Source organism: Morus notabilis, unplaced genomic scaffold, assembly GCF_000414095.1.
Source record: "Morus notabilis unplaced genomic scaffold, ASM41409v2 Scaffold279, whole genome shotgun sequence".
NCBI classification, from domain to species: Eukaryota; Viridiplantae; Streptophyta; class Magnoliopsida; order Rosales; family Moraceae; genus Morus; species Morus notabilis.
In genome coordinates, this window is record NW_010365881.1 from 233,814 (window position 1) to 251,912 (window position 18,099).

Here is an 18,099-nt window from a genome sequence, read left to right on the forward strand (position 1 = left end):
TTATGGGCATATCTAAGGCTAATGCTCTAGGATTTTGATTACATGCTTGTAGAAATCTAAACCAATCTTGTATTCTTTGATTACTACCTTGAATCCAAGCAATGTTATCTCTAATTCTTTTAATATGACCTGACATTGATTTTAAACCGGACTTTACTATTAAATTAATTATATGACATGCACAATGTTGGTGGAAAATATCATTAATCCGAATAAACTTAAATCATTTTCAAAAAGTTCTATTGCTTTAGTATTTGCAGTTGCATTATCTAATGTTATGACCATTATTCTATCTCTTGAACTATATTTATCAATAACAGATAAAATTGTGTTATATATTAAATTGGCAGTATGTGATCCTATAACACATTTGAAACCTAAGATTCTCTTATCCAAATCAAAACCTTTATAATAATGTCCGGTTACAGTTAAATAATCCTTGTTGGCAACGACGGACCAAATATCCGCTGTTAACGCAACGCAACCGCTAGTATAGTGTAGAAGGTTGATTAATGCTTCCTTTTCTTGTTTATATAATTTTAATGCATCTTTCCTAATAGTAGTTCTAGAAAAAAATTGTGCATTAGGATTATGTACAATTTTAATATAACGCTGCCAATTTCTTTGTTTAGTAAAACATAGTGGTTGATCTAATGTGGCTATTAATCGTGTCATTTCCATACGATTAACTTGCGGATCGTATTTCCACGTGCTTAGACCGCCGGTTTGGCGGTCAAACGATAATTGCGTTTGGCGGAGATCAGCTCCACCTCCTTGCTTTTGAAGACACTTTTCAGAGTGTCTTCTTAAGTGTGTAGTGCCGTGAATAGTATTACCTTGTAATTTCTCACCACAATATTTACATTGAGCTACGTATTTAATGTTACCGTTATTGTCGACCTCCTCGAATGTGTTAAAGTGCTCCTAAACTGCTGAGGTGCGCTTGCATTTCTTTTTAGAACTTGCAACACTTGCACTAGCACTACCGCTTGCCTCTCCTCCACGGCTACTTGTGCCACCACCATTATGTCCCCGACCTCTAGTACGTCCCCCAGAGGTCGGATTTGTAGTTTTATCAGCAACTCTTTACATAGTTTGTGATTCCTGCGTTTGAAATACATTAAGAAATTGCCCTTCTTCGATGTTGAATTGGGCATCAATGGGAATATCACCACCATAACCAGACGAAGCCATTATGAAAAATAAGAGAGATTGAGAGTGCTTTGAGAGAGCTTAAGAGAGATCGAGAGAGATTTAAGAGAGATTAAGAGAGATTTGAGAGAGATTAAGAGAGATTAAGAGAGATTTGAGAGAGATTTGAGAGAGATTAAGAGAGACTAAGAGAGATTAAGAGAAATTGAGAGAGAATGAGAGTTTTTGGGTGAGGAAAATGATTGGGGGCAGGGGGGGTATTTATAGGAAAATTTTTGGGTTGAAAAAAATTTTTTTTTTCCCAAAAATTCGGGTCCAACGGCTAGTATATTTTTCGGGCAATTCGGGCACAATTCGGGCAGGTTGGGCAATAGTAAGAAATCCGACCGTTGGGTTCAAATTTTCGGGCAAAATTCGGGTTCGGGCAAAAAAGAACCGTTTTGTTCAAAATTCAGGCATTTTTCGGGCTAACGGTCAAAAAATTCAGGCATTTTTCGGGCAATGGGCAAATTCGGGCAACGGTCAAAAATTTTCAGGCAAAATTCGGGCAACTTCGGATAATGCCGGAAAATTCAAAAAAATTCCGGCGAACGGCGGGGGACGACTTCTCCACGGTGGCGGGCAGTCGGGGGAATGAATATTTTCAGGCTGCCCAAGCTCGTACCCGAAAAAAACCATGGTCGGGCAGCGAGAGGCCACTGCCCGCCGTGCCCGGATGCCCGAAAATTTTCGGGCAGCGGGCATGCCCGCCGTTCGAAGTTGCAACACTGCTAAAGACAGACAATCCCTACATTCTTATTCTACCAAAAAAAAAAAAAACTTTTTACAAGTATCTACTATGACTTTTTTGGCAAAATATTTGAATTTTAGGGTTGTTTTTAGTTTGTTCAACTTTAAAAACTCTCATTTTATTCTCAAAATTTTGAATTGTTCTTATTAATTGCTTTTGATGTAGTTTTTATTAAAAACATATAGAAAAAGAAAAATTAACTATGATCATATAATTTTTATCTAGTTTTTTAACAAAAATCTAAAGGTCATGTGATTGTATTCTCTTTTTTTTTTTATCTATTTTTAACATAAATTATAATAAAAGTGATTAAGTGAGAAAAAATTCAAAAGACAATGACAATGTTTAGAGTTAATAAAATAAATTAAAAATAATTTTAAAATTTAAAAGATAAATTAATAATGACGCAAAATGTAAGAAATAAATTAGGAATAATACTAAAATTTAAGAGATAAATTAAAAATAATTTTAAAATTTAAAAACACTAGTAATAATAATCCTAAATATTACAATGGTCCAATTGCAATTGTGCCTTCTCATTTTCAGTCCTCTTAGTTCCGGCCAACATTGGGCAACATATCAAATTTCAGTTAAAACTGTGGGAAGTAATTCCTCTGATCAAACCCAGTCATGCCCAGGAGAGACTGAAAAAGCCATGGGCAAGGCTTGTCGCAGGGCCGAACGGAGAATCCTCCGCCTCCTCCACGGCCACAAAACCCGGAAACAGCTCCCGGAAATTCACGCCCACTTCCTCCGCCACCGTCTCGACCAGTCCAACCAAGTCCTCGCCCACTTCGTCTCTGTTTGCGGGTCTGTGAACAAAATGCGGTACGCGAACAGCGTCTTCAGCCGCTCCGAAAACCCTAATATGTTGCTTTTCAACTCCATGATCAAGGGCTACTCCGTGTGCGGCCCCTTTGAGCAGTCTCTGCGATTATTTTCGGTCATGAAAAGCCGTGGCGTTTGGCCCGACGAGTACACTTTTGTGCCGTTGCTCAAGGCTTGTTCGAGTCTGCGCGAGTACCGGACAGGTCAGTGCGTTCGTTCCCAAGTTTTTCGAGGTGGGTTCGAGTGTTTCGGGTCAATACAGATTGGGATTGTTGAGTTGTGCGTGAGTTGTTTGAGGATGGATGATGCAAAGAAGATGTTTGATGAAATGCCTCGCAGAGATGTGATTGTTTGGAATTTGATGGTTCGCGGATTTTGCAAGGCTGGTAATGTTTATGTGGGTTTGGATCTTTTCAGGCAAATGAGCCACAGGAGTGTCGTTTCTTGGAACTCGATGATTTCTTGCTTGGCGCAGAGTGGGCGGGATGGTGAAGCTGTAGTACTTTTTGGTCAAATGCGAGATCAGGGGTTTGAACCGGATGAGGCGACTGTGGTGGCGGTGTTGCCTGTTTGTGCTCGTTTAGGCTCTGTTGGTGTTGGGCAATGGATACATTCTTATGCAGATTCTAGAGGACTTTTGCGAGAAGTTATTTCTGTGGGGAATTCACTCGTAGATTTCTACTGCAAATGTGGGGATTTAGGATCTGCTTCTAGTATTTTTAACCGAATGCATCGCAAAGATGTTGTTTCCTGGAACGTGATGATTTCAGGTTTGGCTTTTAACGGGGAGGGTCAACGTGGGGTCGAGTTGTTTGAGGAGATGGTGGAGAAAGCGATGAACCCCAATGAGGCGATTTTCGTTGCGGTTTTAGCATGTTGTGCGCATGCAGGTTTGGTAGAAAAAGGACGGCATGTGTTTGCTTTGATGAATCGACGTCATAAAATTAGGCCTAAACTTGAGCATTATGGATGTATGGTTGATATTCTTGGCCGAGGTGGATGTGTGAAGGAGGCTCATGACCTGATCAGAAGCATGCCCATTAAGCCAAATGCCGCTTTATGGGGATCATTACTCAGTTCTTGCCGTACCTATGGAGATTTGGAACTTGCAGAGATTGCACTTAACGAGCTTATTAATCTTGAACCATGTAATTCTGGTAATTACATTTTGTTGTCAAATATGTATGCAGAGGAAGGAAGATGGAATAAAGTTGAAAAGGTCAGAGATTTGATGAAGGAAAAATGTGTCAAGAAAGCGTCTGGACAAAGTTCTGTTGGGTTCGGATGATTAAAACATGCTTGTGTGACATGAAAGTCTCTTGTTTTTGGCTGGAATTCAATGTTCATGTAGTCGATATTTGTTTCATTACTTTCTGGTGAGACAACCATAACAGTGTAAAAAGTTGACATTTGGGAAGTAGAAGACGTATGCATCTGTTAGGTTCCCAATCCCTTAGGCCTATTTTTAATACCCCTACGCAGATCACAATAAGGATGGAATGGAAATTCAGCCCAGTGTTGGTCTGGTTTTTCTTGTATTATCTGGAAAGCAAAGGAAATACAGATAGAGGGGGAATTCGAGGACCCCGAGCCTCCAAAGACAACGATTACAGCAAAATTATCCGATGCCCTTCCTAACACTTGGTAAGGCTATTTATTCTACTCTTCTCTCTCCTAAGATGCCATTCCCCTAACGGTATCGGCACCCTCACCAATCCCAATCTGCAGATCGAGAATCCTAACAGAATTGCTCACCTCGAGACTAAACCTCCTTCGAATTACTATTCTGCCCTTGCGTATCATTCTTCCTTTTTCTAGCATAAACAAACCTAATGGGAGGAGACCTATCAGCATCGCATAGCCTCTATGGTGTTCTCTTCTGGTCTAAAATTTATGAAACTGAAGAATTGAGAGTGATAGGCACAGGAAATATACCCAAAACCATGGTTTTTCCAATTACTATAGGATTACAATGCTAAATGCTAATGCTTCTCTGGCTCTTTCGCTTCTCACTTTTCTTTGGGGTCATAAATGTCCGGTTTTATTCTTTCAGTGAACCTCTCGAGGCTGTTTCAGTTTTACAAGTTAGGCATCTATTTAAACCATAATCTCTTTCATGAATCTTCAATAGGATACATTGCACTATTTACCTCAAAGTACTTCAGAATCAGGAATAGTGATTTGGCACTTTCTGACTGTGGAATTCAGAATTATCGTTTTCAGAGAAGACATGAACTTATCAAACTTTATCGATATACTGTGGCTTCTTACGTACACATTGTACATTCACCAAAATCCAGCTAGTAATAGACCACAAAGTAAGCATATATAAATTTTTGGATAGTTAGTATCTTGATAATTTCCATTGTGTTTCTTATGTAGTACAAAGCCAAGCATGTTTGTCAACTCCGTATATAAATCTAAGCGCACCCTTTTGATTTTCCCAGCTAGAGAAACAGGATCGGTACATCCTAGAAAGCAGTGCTCAGCTTGGCAGTAGGTTAAGCAATTGCACTTCACCTTGTTGGAAATGTCAGAACAAGATGAAGACAGACCACCCTGAAATCACCAACACATAGAAGACGATCGATCTCTTCAACCTTCCTGTATTGCTTGTTTCACCTTGTGCAAATCCTCCGAAGTTGATTATCCCTACATCACAAAGAAACTCTCCTCAAATTTAAGATCTCACTTTTGTGAACTTGTCTAGTAATTTCCAGAACTTTTTCCATGCCTAAGTCCATATAAAACTTGGAAGTATAAAGATTTTAATAGATTTTAAGATGTTACTTGATGATAATTTGATCTGAATTTCTTTTCGATAAATTTAACGTTCACCTCGTTGATGGTTGTAGGTGCAGCCAAGGTTGATTGCGCCTCTTATGTCGCGTACAGTGGCCTTATTTAGAACAAGAAGTTTGAGACAATATTGTCAACACAATTGAGCACCAATTGTGTCTCAGTCAGGCAAGGTCAATTGCAGAACAAGTCAAGTGCTTGAGGAGGGACATTGATGCTTCCACTCTGGTCTAGTCTATAGGCCTCATTACAACCAGAATATATCTTAACAAATAAATGGTTGAATCAAGTTAGGGAACAAAAATGAAAAATCAAGTATGTTCTTTAAAAAATGAAAAAAAAAAAAGAAAAAAAAATGAAACTAAATATGTGATTAATTTCTACTCACAAACTTGTCATTGAAACAGGTCAAGGCTTTCTCAAACATTTGTACCGGATTGTCCTCTGCTACATATCCTGTTATATATTCCAATCTTCAACGTATACGTGACATTTGTTCAACTTAAAACGTTTAAAAGGTATAAACAATGGTTTGAATAGCTAATTTCTTGGTCTTAAACACGTTCAACATAAGTGTTACGTGAGATAAATGTTACGCTTTTTACTTCTATTTATTACATATAAATTGTAATATGATCCCGCCATATGTGTATATGCGTGTGTTAAGGAAACGAATCAACAAAATATGATGATAACGAGGATACTGAAAGCTGGGAAGCAAAACGACACGTCGTTTTCATGGAAAGCAAAATGACACGTCGTTTTTCATGGAAAGCAAAACGACACGTCGTTTTTCATGGGAAGTAAAATGACACGAGTCGTTTTTCATGGGCAGCAAAATGACACTTGTCATTTTTCGAGCTAATCAAAACAACATGTCATTTTTCATGGGAAGAAAAACGACACATCATTTTTCATTGGCACCAAAACGACACTACGTTTTCCATGGGCAGCAAAACAAAACGTCATTTTTCATGGGATAAACCCTAAACCTTAAACCCCAAACCCCAAACCCAAAAACCCAAAAACCCTATGTAATGACTGAGAAAATCTCAGACTTTAAATAATACAATTTATTTATTTAAGCCAAGGATTTTTCTAGAAAATATTATGTGACGAAGGATTTATGGAATTAATATCTGTATTCCTAAATTTTGTAGCAGATTTCATGTTAAGTTCATGTTTCGATCAAGTAAATTCGATCGATAAATTCTCGCCGTACATTAAGGCAGAATAATTTTCAATACAAGTATAGTTTGACAATCTTAATTTCAAGAATCTCCAAGTACAACATGATGTTAGCAGCATATAAAGAAACACACTGACATTTTAAAAGAAGAGAAAATCCTTAATTGCCAGACAGCTAGGTTAAAGTCACAAGTTAAATACCCATAGTAGAAAGGTACAAGTGAGCTCGGGAGTTGACACCGTCAGAAACAATGTCATTCCCGGGATATAATGCAAAAAGGTTAAATTTAGAATTTGTTCAGTCTAGTCAAGACTTGAAACAGTTCAAGATATTACGTGAGTAAGAATTTAATGTGATCTCAAAGTAATCAAGGATTTAACATTGAACTGTAAATAAGCAGGAGAAAAGGAGCCGTCAGAAACTAGAATTTCCAAAGTACTTCCTTACAATCAGTATGATTTTTATCTGATTCAAAAGAAACTTAAGAGATGAGACAAAAGTACAAGGGATTATTTAGGATTTGGTAGGATGACATATGTGATTTGATGGGGGTAAGTGAAGATAAATCATGATATATGTGATTTGATGGGACTTAGTGAAGAGAAATCACGACCTAGGTGATTTGATGAGAGTTAGTGAAGAGAAATCATGACCTATGTGATAAAATTTCTCCTCTCCTTTTCCCCACACTAGAACCGGCCAAGCTTAGGAAATGAGAGCCAAAATTGGCTAGTTGAGTGTGCCAGAAGGTTATAAGTTAAGGTGTGATGTAATGGTGGTGGTTGAAGGGGAAATCATGGCATATTTGCTTCAATTTTTCTCCACCAAGAACCGGCCATGATTTAGGGGAATTGAACCAAAATTTGGTTGATTGAGGGAGTTGAGGTGGTGTTAAAAAAAAATAATTTCCAAGTTGCCTATAAAAGGAACCATCATAGGATAAGCCTCATTTTTTCTCTTTTCCTTTTTCCCACACTACTCCTCCATTCTCTCTCAAATATTTTCTCCCACTCTCCCAATCTTGAGCCACTAGCAAACCATAGAAGAAGAAGAAGGAGATCAAAGGGTCTAGGAGGAGACTAGTCAGGCATTCCCCCAAGGGTAAAGAAACTATAAACCCTTTCTTTTTATGTTCTAGTGAAGTTTGAGATGTATAACTATTCTTCTCAAATTTTCTTATACTCCTCTAGTTCCAAGCCATTAACAAACCTTAGAGGAAGAAGAAGGTGATCAAAGGATCCTAGGAGGAGCCTAACCAATGACTTTCTTCAAGGGTATAAATTCTAAAACCTTACTCTCTATTTTCTATTCTAGCAAAGTTTAAGTTTGAGAATCCATTGATGTAAATTTGTGATTCTCAAATAAATAAGTTTTAATAAGGGTGTGTGAGTTTTATGTTGGTTTTGTGAGTTTGAGGTTAGTTTGATTAGCAATATGTGGTATGTTTATGTTTGGTTGAAGTTGCTCATTTTCTGTTGGAGGAAAAAATTTTCCGGCTACTTTGAACGCGAAAATGAGGACCCTAGAGCGAGATTTTTCGATGTTTCAAAACTTAAACTTATAGCCCTCGATGTTTTGAACATTTTCGGTTACTCTGACAAAACCCAATTTTAACTCTAAAAGTAAGTTTGTAGCCATTTTACAAAAACCGGACAGGCTGTCCAACATAGTTTCAAAAAGAAAATTTTTGCTACAGCATTACTATAGCATTCGCAGCATTTTAAAAGATTGCTGTAGCATTTCCTATAGAAAAAGAAAAAAAAACAGCAGCCAATGTTTTCAGCCAAACAAGGCTTTTAGAAGCTGAATTTCAACTTTCACCAAAAATGACAATTTTAGATCTCGACGAGACGAAGAATTGTCAGGAAGAACACATTTTTGAAATCTGACTCTATGATGCAGTAAAACACAGATTTCAGAAACTGCACAGTTTTAACGAAACAAAACTAATACAGTGTTGGTTTTAACAAAAAGTTATCAAAGAACCCGAGATGTGATTTCAGTAAAATACTATAGTGTTAAACCTCATTTTAACAGAAGTATTTGTAAAGAAAGTTTTCAAGAAAAAAATACTTTCTTTTAAAGAACTTAGTGGTTTATCGAGCAAACCATCTCGACAGGCACCTACAAGCCAATACGATAGGTCCTTAGAATTTCGAAGGTTTGATGTGGGTCCAACGCCTGCATTAATTTAAGAGACTCTGTTAGAGTATAAATTTCAGTGGCCTAAGAGTTAGAATGTCATGTATAAGTTTTAGGCCGAATTGGGCCTTAATATCATAATAAGCCCAATGAGGAAAATTATGGAGAATAAGTTACTAGATTGGGTAAATGATTTTCAATCTAGACATAAGTACATTAAGGGCAATTAAGGAAAATAAGATTTTGAGAATTTAATAAATTGATCCTTATAATAAATTATCCTTCAGTAAAGGAAAGGAATACATGCCTCAAGTAAAGGGCTAGATTTCCTTCATAAGTTGCTAAAATAGAATAGCAAACAACAAATAATCTCACACTCTCAATGGGTGTTCATTTTCAGAAGTAAGCAAGTAAGTGAATAGGCTGTTTGGCGAAGAGTGGATTCCAGCTCTGTCAATCAGGTATGTAGGAATCTCGCCTACAGTATGAATAGATTTTAAAGAAAAAGTTACACATGTTATATATGCATGTTTATGCTTTAAGTATTATATGCGATGCTATGTCATGTTGCATACACTTAAGCAGTGCACTTGAATTATATGTGTTTGAGTACATTTCATGTTATAGTATGCTATGCTATGTCATATTGCATACACCTTAATAAGTCAAGAAGAACTTATGAGAATAATCTAAGTTCAGTGCCGTACCAGCCTCCGACTCAAGGGAGGTAACTCAAGCTCCGACTCAAGGGAGAAAAGAAAAAAAAATAATGTCCGCTGACTCAAGGGAGGCATTCAAGTTATAATCACGGTGTCATGGGGGACCTTGCAAACCCTCACGTCCCGATGATTACGCACAAGTGGTACGCGAGCACTCGGGCCCACAAGAAAGAAAGAAAAGATAAGATAAGATAATAAGACTATGATAAGACATCATAATTAAGCATAATCAGCTCATGCATATTTATTCATGTGTACTCACAGTTGTTTTACGAGAGATAGTTCCTACTTGCTGAGTAAAAGCTCAATCAGATATGTTCATGCTGTAGGTAAGAAACCTATCAGTAATTCTTGAAGGGCAGTATTTCTTGAAGGGCAATGGCGAGCGGCGGACGAATGGTGGAGATGAGAATGGATACCGCTAACATTTAAATCTTCCGCAGTAAATTTAATAAAATCATGTATATGTCTATATGATTCAAAGGTTTTAAGCATGTATGTTTGAAAGTATTAGTTTTGAGTATTTAAGTTTTAGAACGTTGCAATAGTGCATGCAATAAATAAACGAATTTCAAACATGAAGATTTAAATGATTCATTTTAAAAAGACTTTAAGATGTACTTGAATTTAAGATTTCTCACGAAATCCATTTTAAAGTCAAATTAAATGGCCCAATTGAATTCGCTAGTTTTAGAAAGGCTTTTAAAGAGTTTTGAAACAAAAGTTCAAACGCAACTCCGTTGGAAACAAATTTCTAGAGGGTTTTATCTTAAGTGAAATTAAGAAAAGTTTTAAGAAATTTAGGATTCATTCTTTTGCAATTATAGTTACGAGTTATGAAATCATTCCTTCATATATTTTTTAAAAAAATGTTCCATAAATTTTAAGAAACCCCAGTAAGTACAAGTTAAAAAGTTAAGCTACGGTGACGGCCTCCTAGTAGGGTCGTCACACCCTAAACCCTAAACCCTAAACCCCAAACCCTAAAACCCAAAAACCCTAAAACACTAAACCCAAAACCCTAAACACTAAACACTAAACCTAAACCTAAACCCTAAACCCTAAAACCCTAAACCCCAAACCCTAAACCCTAAACCCTAAACCCTAAACCCCAAAATGTAAGCCCAAAACTATAAACCCTAAACCCTAAAACCCTAAATCCTACAACCCTAAAACCCTAAAACCCTAAACCCTAAACCTGAAAAACTAAAACCCTAAAACCCTAAATAGTAAAACCTTAAAACCCTCAACCAAAAAACCCAAAAACCCCAAACCCAAAACCCGTAAACCTAAAACCGTAAAACCATAAACCCCTAAACCCTAAACTGTAAACCTAAACCTAAACCCTAAACCCTAAACCAATAAACCCTTAAATCCTAAAACGCTAAACCCCCAAACCCCTAAACCCTAAGCCTGAACCCTAAAACCCTAAACTGTAAACCATAAACCTTAAACCCAAAACCGTAAATCCATCAAACCCCAAACCCTAGAACTTAAACCCTAAACCCTAAACCTTAAAACCTAAAACCCTAAAACCCTAAACCCTAAACCCTAAATCCTAAACCCTTAACACTAAACCCTAAACCCTAAACCCTAAACCGTAAACCCTAATACCCTAAAACCCTAAAACCCTAAAACCCTAAAACCCTAAAACCCTAAACCCTAAACCCGAAACCCAAAAACCCGTAAACCCATAAACCCTAAATCTTAAACCCTAAAACCCTAAAACCTAAAAACTGTAAAACCTAACCCTAAACCCTAAACCCTTAAAACTGTAAACCCTAAAACTCTAAACCCTAAAACCCTAACCCTAAACCCTAAACCCTAAACCCCAAAACCCAAAAACCCAAAACCCTATACCCTAAACCCCAAACCCTAAACCCTAAACCCAAAAAACCCTAAAGCCCTAAACACTAAACCTAAACATAAATCCTAAACCCTAAAACCCTAAACCCTAAACCCTTAAACCGTAAACCCTAAACCCTAAACCCTAAACCCTAAACCCTGAAACCCTAAACCCTAAACCCTAAAATCTAAGCCCTAAACTCAAAACCCTAAACCCTACAACCCCACACCCTAAAACCCAAAACCCTACAACTCTAAAACCCTAAAACTGTAAACCGTAAACCCTAAACTCTAAAACCCTAAAACCCTAAAACTCTAAACTCTAACACCGTAAACCCTCAACTAATAAACCCAAAAACTCAAAAACCTAAAACCCTAAAACCTGAAACCCTAAAACCCTAAACTGTAAACCTAAACCTAAACCCTAAACCCTAAACCCATAAACCCCTAAACCCTAAAACGCTAAACCCCCAAACCCCTAAACGCTAAACCCTGAACCCTAAAACCCTAAACCGTAAACTGTAAACCTTAAACCCAAAACCCAAAACCTGAAACCGTAAATCCATCAAACCCCAAACCCTAAAACTTAAACCCTAAACCCTAAACCTTAAAACCTAAAATCCTAAAACCCTAAACCTTAAAACCTAAAATCCTAAAACCCTAAACCCTAAACCTTAAACCCTAAACACTTAACACTAAACCCTAAACCGTAAACCGAAAACCATAAACCCTAAACCCCAAATGCTAAACCCTAAAACCCTAAATCCTACACCCTAAATACTAAAATGTTAAACCCCTAGAACCCTAAACCCTACACCCTAAACCCTAATACCCTAAAACCCTAAAACTCTAAACCCTAAACCCTAAACTCTAAACCCTAAACCCTAAACCATAAACCCTAAACCCTAATACCCTAAAACCCTAAAACCCTAAAACCCTAAACCCTAAACCCTAAACCCAAAAACCCATAAATGCTAAACCCTAAACCCTAAACCCTAAACCCTTAAACCCTAAACCCTAAACCCTAAACCCTAAAACCCTAAACCCTAAACCCTAAATTGTCACGACCCTAAGGATAGGGCCGTGATTATTGGGGTTTAATTTAAAATTTAACTTAATTAAACTAGACTGTTTAACAAAATCACAAAAATAAATACATAAATGTCAATATAGTTTGCTCCATAGACTTTCTTTCACAAATAATAATTAAAACAGTCCATAAAGTCCAAGGAAAATAGTACAACTTTGGGACAATGTCGACCAATATAGTTTACATACAGAAATATAGTACATCTCATAATTTAAAACTGTAAATCTGAAACAAACGTACCGCTTCGAATCTCGCGTCTTTAATCCTTTGGCATCCACTTGTCACACTCTAAATCTAAACCGCTAACCCTGGAGGAGGGGTTTAAAACATTGAAAACATAATAAAAGTGAGCGGAAGGCCTAGTAGGATATAATTTTATAAAACATTATAAATAAAAGTACTCACGGTCCAAAGACATACACCCAGAACCGATCATAAAATTTCATAAAACATTCTAAATAAAGGTACTCACGGTCTTAAGACATACACCCGAAACCAATCATCTCTTTTTTAAAAAAAAAGGAAATACTCACATAGAAGTGGTAAATATATGTATAATGAAAATATACAGAGCCATAACACCACTGAGCAAGAAGTGGTAAAAGATTTGTATGATGAAAATGTCTTGATTACGCCCAAACATGTACAAAACAAGCGTCGATTGTAGCACAATTAGGACGGTCGATCCCACGAGGAAGTGATAAATTGAACAAGAAATGATTAGTAAATAAAAAGCGTTAGGAGATAAAGAATAAAGTAAAAATAAAAGAGAATGAAATTTTTGTTGAGATGTTTAAGCGTAAGAAAAACGTGTGAGAAAATTATATAGTTAAAACCGGTAACGCATCGAGATTCCCCTATATGCTTTGTTCAACCGAATGGATTTTGATTTTTGAGATTACTCAATTGAAAGTTTCACATCCCAAACTAACAATCAGAAAATAAATATTTGAAGAACATGTGAATTAAATTGTATTTGAGTGAGTAAAATTCTTACGTTGAAAACAAATAAAAATTATTCTTACAAGAAATCTTAAAGCGACAATATACCGTTGACAATATTGTAGTAAAAGACTACTCATAAAATAATATTATCGATATACTTATATTGAACAACAATTACATAAAAAGAGCATGACTAAATTTATATAAAAGTTGACAACAAAATATATCAATATGAGAAATTAGAAGAAGATAGAAGAAAATTAATCACTCAAATATATAAACTTTGGAGAACAAATGAAGAATCAAAATCCACTCAAGATCACTTCACATATAGGTTTCTCTCTAACCTCACCAAAGAACTCTAGCCTAACTTGCACATAATTCCCATAAAATTCTAAAATGAAAGTATGAGAATAAGAACAAGAAAATAAGAGAAAATGTGTCTACACTTAAGCTCAAAATCAACCACCTAATACACTTTACAATGACCCTATTTATAGAGTTTTGGGAATGCTAAAAAAACTATCAGCAGAAAAATAAAAAAGAACAAAAACGGATCCTAATTGAACTAGAATTTACAAGGCTTAATTTTGAGAATAAAGGCTGATTATGGTGGGAAGGAAAACCATCACAAACGGATAAAAACTGATGAATATCCTAAGTATTGTGCATGAACGGCTCGAGCAGGGGAAGAAAATGCCACGTGGCACGCTGAGATTCATCCAGGACTGACGCTTGAAGTATGCGGATAAAAACCAGCTATGGACGTGACACGTGGCGTTCGCTGAATGGCTGAGAGGAAGAATGGCCGATAGCTGGGACCTAGACGGACACATGGCGGGAGGTGATTGGAAAGCTGCTACAATGCGGGACCCACGCAGAGAAGAAAGGAGAACCACCTGACGCGCGCGTGGAGGAAACTTGCCTGGGGAGGGAACCATGCGCGCCAAACGCGCGTGCGCGAGGGAACAGGTGGAGCCCACACCGAAGAGAGAGAGAGATTGGCTTACGTACGCGTGGCACGAACTCATGACCTGAGCTTGGCGTGGACGGAACGCTCACGCGGCTGATTGGGAAACGTGGGGGACTCGCCAAAAAATGCCATGTGGCGCGAACAAATTAAATTAAATTAAAATCAAATACTTCCATAAAAAATTAATTCGACGAAAATATTTAATTAAAACTTAATTTATTTAGCAATTATGAACAATTTAGGTGCATTTTCATGCACTTATCATGTGCATAGCCATAAAACCACTGAGCAACAAGTGGATTCGTACGGGTTTCGGGTCCTACCCCTAAGGATACGATCCCCATATCCCGATATCTAAGGCTACACTACTTTTTATCATTTCTTAAGATATTTCATTTTAAGAAATGATACTTTTTAAAAAAAAATCTCATTTCCAAAATCAATTGGAAAGTCAAAGCATTATTCCTGCTATTCCTTAAAAATCATTTTCTTTAAACATGTTTTGTTCTAAAACATTTGTCATTGGCCAAAACCATTTAAAGTAAGGCTAACAAGGATATGGACAAGAATATCCTACCTCTCAGATATCAAACCTGGGCTAGCCTTTCATTCTTTTAGCCTCCGCTTTCCTTAAAGCTTTAATACTTGACCTTCTCCACTAGCTTTATCACAAAAGCAATATCTTAGGAAGTATTTCTCATTCCTAAAATGAATTAAGCTCAATCATGTTTAATTTTTTTCCTATTAATGTGCCTTGACTCAAATCCAAGTTTCACAAATGATTTTATAATCAGTTTGGGTCATGGGTTTGGTTTCCTATTTAATTTCACCTTACAAATAACTTTTAAAGAAATTTTGGCAGCATGCTGGTATAAATAGGAAAAATGCCAAACCTGCAAATCAAGTTCAATTTCAAAATAAATTCTCTAGAATCCATCAAAACTAGTTTCCAATCAATTCAACAAGTCCAGTAACTGAAAACCCCCAAATTTCATTCAATTCTAACAACAATTGTTCAAATTCAAACCTTAACTCAAAATTATTCAAATCTAACCAAAATTAAACTTTTCCAAGTTTAAAATTCAAATCAAAGATAGGGTTTCAAGGGGTTTTACCTCAAATTAGTTGATGGAACCTTGTTTCCCTCTGTTTCTCCCATTTTCATTTTTTTTTCTTCCCTATTTCGGTAGGGAACTCGAAGAGAGAGAGAGAGAGTGTTGGAAAATACGGCCTCGAGTGCGTAGCAAAATTTTAAAAAATTTAATAAACGTCAAAGCCAACCAAGAACATATTCATGATGTTATATAACATAAATACTAAAGATCTAAATCATACCTTTTGGGATTTAAGGAAACTGCACGTCTGACTGATCAAAGCATTCCAAACAGCGACCGGAAGAGCTTGAACCAACTGGTCTTCTTTGCTATTCTCGTTTCCATGATCGGAGTGCGGGTCGGCACACGTCATTCAATCTCCCATTGGTATTCTTGAACTCCTTCCAACCACAAGAGAGCCAAAGAAAAAATCATTCTTGAGAATTAAACAATTTTTCCTCTCAAGAATCTTTTGTCAATAGCCTCAAAAAAGTTTCTCAAGTGATCTAATGAATAATGTGACTTACTGGGCTATTTATAGTGTTGAGGAAGTCATACTTCCGTAACAATTAGGTTTCCCAAAGTTTTTATCACATTCAGAGTCCGTTTCACCACGTCAGCACGCGCTACGCGTTAACAACCGGTCGACCGGTGACAGAAATGTTATAACTCACCGATCGACCTGTTCTTCACAAACCGGTCGACCTGACCAGTCGACCTGTCTTCACTAACCGGTCGATATGTCCGGTCGACCTGTCTACACTGACAATAGTTGTTTTCCTAGTTCTTCAACACGAAAAACTTACACATAGCCTCAGTTTTGATTCAAGCAACCTAATAGAGAAAATGTTTGATCAAAACAGTCATATAATAGTCTTCCCATATTAAACAACTCTTAAATCAATAATTCAACCAATTTATCTTGAATTAATTTAACAATTAATTCACCTGATAAATCACTCATGAGTTAATTAACCAATCTCCTATTAACTTTGAACCCCTTTTACAAAAATAACACAAGTTACCAATTTGTAAGAAATACACCGTATCGTTACAAGAAATTATGTGAGCTAGCAAAAGGATGTGATGGACATATACAAATCAAGCTCCTATAATCACAACGCTACTTGTAAACCAACAAGTCTGTCTCATGATTATAAAACTCTAGCGCTACTCCACTAAAAGCCTAGAGCTGCACTCTCGATTTATATAGCGTATTTACAAAGCTCTGAGTAGCTCTCGTCCATGACTCAATATATTAGTGTATCATCCTCATAGGATATCCATAATTGACTTGAGGTCAAGTTCCCTTTTACCTTCCCGATTACATTTATCTTATGTTTATGTTCCATTATCACACCATCATAAAACCACTATTCGTACCATTAAAAACAGTAAACCATTAGATAACACAGAGTAGTCTGATGGCCGAGCGCTTGTATTTTCCAATCCACTGATAATGCATAAGAGGATATCATTGACTCTTTATAGGAGCTATGGATTCCACTATCTATGAATAACGAATCTATGCATACACGAGTCATACCCCCAATGTACCAGTAAGCGTACCTTTACATAATGTTAGGATACAAGTCAAGCATACGGGTTCATTATCCATCTCAAGATTAAGATGACAATATATAATTCGTCAAAAGTGAATTGTTTTATTAAAACATAATTATTAATTAAAACAATTCAACTTTGGTCCGATCCAATATAGATTTCACCATTAAAAACTATATCAATGTCTCTACCCATAGAGTCTCACCTCCGACGACCAAGACAAGCCGTCTCTGTTAGGAAGTAGACAACATAACAATCTTAACATGAATAACGCGCCCAACTTTATTCCCTCGATTATGGATCATATGATTTAGACTATCATCTTTAGATTCCTGTCTTCCGCATGTTCTTCACATTACATGCATGACCTAAAGATTTAGAATGACAATCTCAGACTTTTAGTTAGCTTATCATACATTCAACAAATATGAACATAAGGAGGACAATGCATAGATATATGAAATAAATAAATATTTATTAATAGTCAAAATGTCTCAAAGAACATCGTTACATTTATTCCTAAGGGCATAAAACGCTAACAGTCGACTCTGGTGGTATGGCCTGGGGAAGGAATTGATACTTTAACATATGGCAAAACCCTCCCCACTAAATCTCTGCTATCTCATCCTCATCTAATGTCTGCCAAAAGATTAAGGCATTGCCCTCTAATAAACTAGCTGCTAATGTAACCGACTCATCTTGGGCTATATCATAGGCTCGCATCACATATTCTACGTGGTGCAACTAATCCCTAACTCTAGTGGGATGTGAATGCCCATCATAAAAGGGTGGATTACAGGTATAGAACCTGGCTATAGCTTGACCTATAGTCAAAACGCCTCTCCTCATTGGATGCGCAGCCTCGGCCGCTATTGGCTCTAAGGCCCTTAATTCCTGGTCTATTGGAGGGAGGATAGAAATGTCCTTACCCATCCCCATAAGGTATTCATTCATGAGGTGGACGCTAACT

General features: G+C 36.9%; 1 protein-coding gene across 1 annotated transcript; it reads left to right on the forward strand.

The window, feature by feature from the left end:
• Positions 1-2,496: 2,496 nt before the first annotated feature.
• Positions 2,497-4,150, forward strand: LOC21395962 (pentatricopeptide repeat-containing protein At1g09190). The gene has a single exon (XM_010108724.2). It carries the CDS (start codon positions 2,598-2,600, stop codon positions 4,056-4,058), a length of 1,461 nt encoding a protein of 486 aa, XP_010107026.1. The 5' UTR covers positions 2,497-2,597; the 3' UTR covers positions 4,059-4,150.
• The last annotated feature ends 13,949 nt before the right edge of the window (positions 4,151-18,099 follow it).